Raw genomic sequence first — 8,171 nt, forward strand, 5'->3', positions numbered from 1 at the left:
AATGATTCACGTTAAATAAAAAATGTTAAACTTGTCAATTTTAGTCGATATATTAGAATAGTATTTTTATTTTCTCTCTAATAATGATCACAGATAAGGGCTAAATTACTTCACACAGTAATAAATATACTTATCAAAGGTTGTTTTTAGCTTTTCTTGGGGGTTTAAAGATTGTTTCCAGCTCTCTTCCAGTGATTCTGACCCATATCATGATTCTGCCACCCCCTTGGTAACAGCACTTCCTTATTTGGAAGTGGGAGGCATCCAGAAACGGTGGTGAGGCTTGAATTACGGCTGCTTGTGTCGGCTGAATTGCTCTGACCTGTTTGCAGGATAGATCTCCTAGAACCCCCAAAATATCAAACCAAGCAGGAATTTTCAACTGAAACTAAAAATAAAAACCTGTTTTGTGTCTCAGTGAATACCAGAGTCGTTCAGATGAAGGAGAAGATCAACCACCTGCTGAAGGACATAGACAACAGCTACAACATGGCTCTGATCAAGCTGCCCATGGCGGTCCGGCAGATGGTGTGGCTGGAGTTCTGCAGTAAGTCCTCGCCGTTTAATCGGACAGTGAACGGTGATGCAAGAGTCAAATCTTCTCACCACCTTGACTGTGTCTCTGCAGAGATGGAGAAACCCAAGACTCCAGAGGTGGACAGCGTCAAGGTGAGTCGTTTTTTTCCTTCTGTCGATCAGCTCCTCTCTGTCGATCACTGGAACTCCGCCTCCTCCTCAGCAGAGAGAAGAGGAGGCCGCCATGGTCGAGAGCACGGTTGCCAAGGACCACACCAACCTACCGAAGACCGTGAAGAGAAGTACGTAGAGAGGAGCTTTTCAAAATAAAAGCCAAACTCAGACGCTCTTCACTCATTTGTCTGTGTTTTTGCTAACGTTAGCCACGAGGAAGAAAGGCGGAGTCAAGTCCAGCTCCGAGGACGAAAACACGCCGAGCACAACCAGGAAGGTAAAGTCCACCGCCACGTTTCAGTAAGAGAATGCTTCAGTTCCACACAGGATGTTCACGCTCTTCCTGTGCGATTCAGGGGAGAGCCACGAAGAAGCCCCCGACCACGTCCAAGAGGGCAAAGGCGCTGACGGTCAGCAAGCAGAACACCAGCATCAGACGGTGAGTTCCAGATCACCACTCTGAAGCTCCTCCTCCTTCATCTGTTGGCTGACGCCGTTTGTTTTAACCGCTCAGGTCCAGCAGGAAACCTTTAGTCACTCCCGCTAGGAGCATGCTGGACTCATCGCTCATGATGGGGGCGACGCCCCTCATCACCCCCCGCTTTGACCCGAGGTAAGAGCTCCACTTCGCTGATGGAGACGACGGAGGAGCATCAGAGCACTGGTTCTTGGTGTTAGCTCGATGTTCTACTCAGATTTTTTGTTCAATTCAAATATAAAAATCTGAATTTCATTTTGAAAATGCCAAAATTATGGCTTTCCAGTCTGTATTTTAGAATTTCAGACTTTTATTTTTTCATTTTTGTTGAGCAAAATCATTTGCCAAAGAAACCATTAAAGTCCGGACATTGAAGCATTCTAACAGCTGAAGATTTAAGAAATTAAAACTTTTATTTTGAAAGTTCAATTTAATTTTGTATCTCTTAGAAATAGATGTAAAGATCTTTTTTCAGTAAATACATATTTCATGTTTGAACAGGAAAATAAAACAGATTTGACATCAACAGAAACCTGGTGGCTAAATGAAGGAAGCCATCTTTGGAGCTTTGTTCTCTTTGGGGTTAAACTCCATATCCCATCATGCTTTGTTTCCTCAGACTTCCCAAGACTCCTGCCATTAGAGTTCCTCGCCACAAAGAGAGGGTTTACAGCATTTCCGTCAACGGCTCCCCCATCGCGGCCGGAAACGATGACATCGTCATTAACGTTCCCATCGGCAACGGCGAGGTAAGCCCCACCCCCGCCTCCTCACGCATACGCCGCCCCTCCTCCTGACGCTGACCTGCTGCTTCTGCAGAGCATCCAGCTGCTGGCCAGTCAGATGGACTCGGTGGATCTGTCTCTGCTGGACGACACGGCACTGAGGAGCATCCGCCTGCTGCAGGTACCCCACCCACCACATCCACTACCCCCCAGCTTCCTCTCTATCCACACCTCACCCTTCTCTGTCCTGGCAGAACCGCCTCACCAGCCTGTGCGGGACGGCGCCGTGATGCAGACGCCCGGATGGTTTATAGAAGACTTAGGACTTTTTCTGTCAAATCTTTTAACTCTAAAATGTTTTTATTCTTTTTTTTTTATTCTTTTCTCATTGTTGAAAGTTTTCATTGATGGATCAGCAGTACAAACACCAAAACGATTAATTTGCATCAAACATAAAACATTCTGACTGCAGCGATCAGATGTGTGATATGTGGAAGTGTGTTTCTGTGAGTGTTCTTTAACAGAGCAGAACCCAAGACGTGAAATTGGAAAAAAAAATCCCTAAAATTAATTATTTGTGGCCACGTATTAGTATTTTGCGGCCACAAACTCACCACAGACCACCTGTAGTGCTGCAGAGTGAACACCAGGGGGCAGCACCCCCCTGCAAAAGGTTCAGTGTAAACTGCTTCAGAGATAAATGCTCAGAAAGAGGCAGATGTTGTGGTCGGTGGAGTGTGCATCTTAGCCCCTTGTTAAAAGGGGCTGTGAATACCTGCTGGATGTGTGATAGGACTCACCTGGATTTGGTCTGCAGGAGTGTCTGACCCTTTTGTTTTTTGCATGAGTTACCTGCAAAAGGCATTGACCCTGTGGGCTGCTGTGTGAGGGCAGGTGTGTATTGGGGCGAGGAGGTGGTTGAGGTCGCCATACATCACCTGCAGAGGTGATGACGGAGAAAAAACACAACTTTGTGATGACTTTATTAGAATTTCGCTAAAAATAAAATATGCAAGTTAATGACCGGATGTATGGAAAGCCAACAGGGACAATTTACTGCCTTATGTCAACATTTTCTCTAAAACAAACATTTGAAAATTGGATTTAAAAAAATCCAAACTTCAACCGATATTGGTGCATTTAATCACTGCAATCATATTAAGCATATTTCTACATCGGAAATAAACTTTTTTTTTTTCTTTTTTTCAAGCTGTATTTTTTCGACTGCTCCTGATTCAGAGCGATTTTAATCAAAACTCTTTTAAATTGAAATTTAAGATATATTTTCCAAAAATATATCCTCTATCATAAGAAAAATGCCACAAGAACATGTGAGAAACACAATCTTCATTGGGTTTGGTTCTTTGATGTTGTTGAAATGACCTGATAGTATGGAAAGCCAACAGACACATTTTACGATCTTCTGCAGACATTTCTCTGTAAACAAAAATTAAAATTCTGGGTTCAATAAGCGCTCCAATCTCCAAACTTGAACTAATGTCAATGTGTTTATTCACTGAAAAAGTAATGAGATAAAAGAGCTTTTTTGTTTAACTGTGTTGTATGGAATTTTCCGTAGATTTACTGTTTTTGACACGTAAGAACTGATCAGAAAAAAAAGGTTTGTTCCCATCTATTTTTATTTAACAAGGGCTGGCTTAGCAGAAAATCTGATTATAATACTGTATGTTTTATATCTAGAAAAAGGCAATTAAAATCCTGAAAAAAAGTTGCAACTATTTCAAAATGGATAAGAAGTTGTATAATTTTAAGTTGCATGGACAATTTTTGCGTTAACAAGTGCAACTTAAATAAATTCAAGAAAAAAAGGAGTTTTAACTTGATAACAGCCAAAATGAACATGCTAGAAGCTGAAAAAAAATCAAGAGGAAGGCACAGAAGTCCAAGTTTTTGAAGATAAAAGTTGCAAAAAATGCAGATCAATCGCTGAATCATCAGAAATTGCTTGTTTTAATGATAGAAGCTCCACCTAGTGTCTAAGCTAAGAACTGCATTAAATTTGTGAATTCCATCATTTAAGCATCATTTCAGAGCCAGACATAAAATGGAATTGGGCCAAAGTTTGGAGCTGGCTGGTTTGGAGTCTATTATGCTCCCAGCTGCAGTTTTGGTGCTAAATCTTTAACACCGCCTCAATATTTATGTAAAGTAAGAGTTTTGATGAATGAGGCCCATTTTCTTTTGTGCTGTTTTTGCACCTCCCACCATCCTCTCCTTCTCATGCAGCCTGCTGTCATTAAAGTCCGTCTGATGCTCGAGCGTTTTCGCTACAGAACCGCTGGAGCCGGCGCTTAATTGAGCCCCCAGACGTCGAGACGCTGCCAAGTCCCCCCCTCCCACCCTGCCAAGATGAATGAACGCGCCCGAAGAACGCTCGCCCGGAAATTCATCCTCTGGCGCGTCGAGGCCTCCTGTAAATCTAATCCGTCAAACTCGCCGCTAATCGATTTCTTCACGCGCCAGCAGCTCCGTCGGCTGCTGGCGCGTCACAGAGAGCGCCACCTGTGCACACGCGGCAGCACCTGCCAGTGCCGGGACTGAGGACGGGGCGGCCGCGGTCGTCTGGTGTCCAGCGGGGTCCTGATGGCGTTTTAATGGACAGAGACGGCGTCAACCAGACACTCCTGATGGTCACAACATGTGCTGTGAAAAACCATCGAGTACAAAGATATGGGATTGTTTGCTATTCTAAACCATTAAAATGGAGGTTTTCTGTTGGGTTAGATTTTATTTGACGTAAATAAAGATCCATATTGTGTTTCTGATTGGGCTTTAGTCACATTTTCAGATAAAAAAAACATTAACAAATTTAATAAAGACTCAATTTTATCAATAAATATTAACTACTACTGTAAAAATGTGAAGGAGATTTATTTAAAAAATTCTTAACACTCAAATGTTTAACCAGTTTGAAACAGTTTCAAGCACCAGGTCCTGCAGATATCAGATCTTTAATCCTGGAGATATTATTGAGATTTGGTGACTGACAAAGACCTGTTGAAGCATCACAGGAGTATGAAGAAACCATCATTCTGGAGGCATCAGCTTAACCCTTGTGTTGTCCTAGGCATGTTTACATTAAAGTGGGGTCATCTGGACATGGGATCACACATCAATGTCAGGCTTGGGTCATCTGGTCCCCATAAGAAGGGTTAGAGAAGTTTGAAATTTTGGTGTTTTCTTACACTATTTTAACAAAAAAATCAAAACAAATTATTCAATGTTGTCTAATTAATTAATAAGACGTTTTGAAGCTTGAGAATGCATTGGTGGTTGCCACAGCAACAGCCTTTCCAGAAGCTGTCCCTTAAGAGATTTAGTTTGGATATGAAGATAAAGAGTATATGATAGATCTGATTGTCATTATGTTTTTTAGCCTTATGGTGGAGCACAAACCTGGCCCCCACCATATTTTGGCTCAGAATTGTTTGGGGCCCTCCCCCGACGAGGTTTTAACATGGAGGAGAGTCACAGCAGTCCCTCTGACCTGAGCTCCTGCCTGATATCCAGCTCCGCTCACATTAGACATGCAAATGCAGCCATTGTAACAGAACAAAGTGAATCCTCACCTCATTCATTAGCTCCATCAGAGCAAAGAGGAGAAAAGCGGCCGTCAAACGAGCGCCGGGCCCGTTCGCCTTTGAGAAATAATTAGAGGTTGTTTGCAGAGATCCCAGCCTCCAGGAGAAGCGCCCGCCGCCTGTGCGGCCTCCAATTGATGTTTGCTTTACAGCCCCTCTGCATCACGCAGACCTTCAATAAACGCCATCACCCTATTTGTGAGCGTAATGCAGCCCAGTGCGGCCCTCAATTAGCTCTAAATGACACAGCAAATTGCAAAATTGGGGTGGAGAGGGGGACGGATAATTCGCTCCGAAACAGACTCAAAGCAATTCATTAGGAGGGTCCGCTCGTGTCCTCCAGCAGAAGATTTTCACTCGGAGTTCAGACGCCATGTTTTGCACCTTGTTGCTGTTCTCCTCGTCGCCACTGGAGCAGCTGATGTCGAAGGCGGGAAAGACAGTAGACCGGCTCCCATCGCCGCCGACAGTAAGTTGGCATCTGGCTGAGGTTTGGGTCACCACATATCTGCTCCTCATGGAGGTTAAGGTGTGCAGTGGTTCGGGCCCGCCCCACTTTTCAACCGTGGCGAGGATTTATTTTCTGCTAAAGAAGGCGTGCTACACAAACAGAGGCAGCAGGAGATCCTCCTCAGGTCTGTACTCAACGGCAGCATCCCAGCTGTGATAAATGGGTGGAAATGTTTCCACATTACTGTAAATCAGCAGTTTTTATTTACTTAATATAAATGTTTGAGCTTTATTACTTTTACTGGTATTTCAGTATAAAATTAAAGATTTACTAGAGTCAATTTTCTATAGATATTTTACTTTTTTCCTTACATTACAAGTGATCGCTCAATCGCAACAAAGATTGGATATACGTAAGATGCTTCACTCTGTTAACTTTTTATTATTTTGAGGCTTTAATCCTCTTTTCTTCTGATATTTTTTTTAATCTGTCTTTTTGATTTGTTTAAAGAAAATGGGGTTTATTTGTTGTTTGTATGTTATTTGATAAAGTGAATTCATTGGAAAACTGCATTTAAAAATCTGACTAAAAAATAAAAAAAGGTTTTGAACTTGAATCTCTCAAACTTTTCATAATTAATGCAATTTACACAAATTAGACGTTTTGGAAAGCTTAGTTTTTCCTAATTTTCACAAGTGCATAATTAATGTTCAAACAAACTTATTTCTTATTTATTCTTTATTTTAAATGGGATTTTGGCTTTCGGGACCAGCGGTACTTCCTGTTTGGAATGCGAGGGGGTGATCAGTCCAGTTCCCCTTAAGTACTGTTAAAAACAACTTAGTTAAAAAAACATTGACATTTTGACAATTTTTTTTTCCTTTCAAAATCGCTTTGACGTCAGTAAACAAGAGTAGAATTAATTTAAGGAGCTCTAGATAATAGAGTTCTCAGTTTAAAAAAAATGCTTTGAAGTGCGCCTTAAAGAGCAGAAAAGATAGTAAGTCCAATTTTCTTGAAAGAAGTTCTAATTTTGTACGGGTAAGTATTTAATATGGCTTTTAAGTGGATTTAAACAGAGAAAAGGCACATTCTTCCTAAGATTTAATGTGTTTTTTTGCAGAAAATAAAAAAATCAACTGTTTGGATGTAAAGACAAATCACAGACTGACTTTCCTTTTGAGTTCTCAGCAGCTACCGAGGGTCTCTGGTGTGGCTTCACCTGCTGGCGCCGTCAAAGAAACCCTTCAGCTGAGCAGCCAGAACAGCAGATCAGCGGCGGGATCCTGCTGACGAGGGCCCCGCGCTTCGCCCTCCTCCTCCTCCTCTCTTTACAAGAAGTGGCAGTCGACACGCTCGGCTTTGTGTAGAACAAGTGTCACCGTCCTGCAACAGCCAGGAGAGCAGGCGCTCGCAGGAAGGAGTTGAAGCAATTTTATTTCAATTGAGCTGTTCTGCAGAGTGCTTATGTGGTTTAAATTGGCTGGGGAGGCTTTGGGGTGGGGATGGGGGGGGTCTCAGAGTCTGCAGCACATTTGGGTTCGCTCTGTAAAGGCTCTGCAGGTCCATATGTTTCTATCTCTGTGTGTTTTGTACTAAACATTCAAATCTAAATCGATTTCAAAAGACTATCCACAAAAAAAAAGAAAAATCCATCCTAATTTATCCTAAAATTCCTTCCTAAGTCACCGACTCACATGGAATCGCCATAGCAACCGTGTACATTTATATGACTGAATTGAGTTTTTATTAAGTCTTCACTGCGTGTGTTGTTAATGGCTGAAACAAGATTCCACTGTTCTGAACGGCGCCACCTTCAGGTTACCCTTTTTTTTCCACGTCTTGACCTTTCACACGCTAAACTGGAGTCATTAAAACCTGCAGAGTGGTGCTAAATGTAGAAATGTCAGCTGTTATTCTCACTGATCGATTCACTTTTGAGGTTCAATCGAGCTTTATTCTTCAACAAAAACAGGAAAAGGGTAGACAATGCACGGTCGACGGGACTTGGACTTGCAATCGTGGGGGCGCCGCCACTGGAAAAATAAAAAAAACACCTGGAGAACATCAAGAAAAAGGAAGGAAAAGCAAAAAAAGGGTGCGTACATTTTATTTATTAGAAATGTTCAATTATATACATAACAATTACATGTAATTGAACCAACAGCTGATCTGCTGCCTTGAGCCTCTATGGTTGAGTTTATTTAAATATTTTTTTTAATCCT

At 42.1% G+C, this 8,171-nt stretch overlaps 1 protein-coding gene across 1 annotated transcript; it reads left to right on the forward strand.

Moving 5' to 3' along the window:
- Window positions 1-418: 418 nt before the first annotated feature.
- On the forward strand, window positions 419-2,389 carry cdca8 (cell division cycle associated 8; the record flags this gene model as incomplete). Its single annotated transcript, XM_024299830.2, is given in 9 exon segments — window positions 419-547; window positions 629-669; window positions 740-818; window positions 900-967; window positions 1,047-1,129; window positions 1,205-1,303; window positions 1,788-1,917; window positions 1,988-2,074; window positions 2,148-2,389. Coding segments are annotated over 9 exon segments (752 nt in total), but the record flags the coding sequence as incomplete, so codon positions are not given.
- Window positions 2,390-8,171: the final 5,782 nt, after the last annotated feature.

Source organism: Oryzias melastigma, linkage group LG11 (assembly GCF_002922805.2).
Source record: "Oryzias melastigma strain HK-1 linkage group LG11, ASM292280v2, whole genome shotgun sequence".
Taxonomy (NCBI): Eukaryota; Metazoa; Chordata; class Actinopteri; order Beloniformes; family Adrianichthyidae; genus Oryzias; species Oryzias melastigma.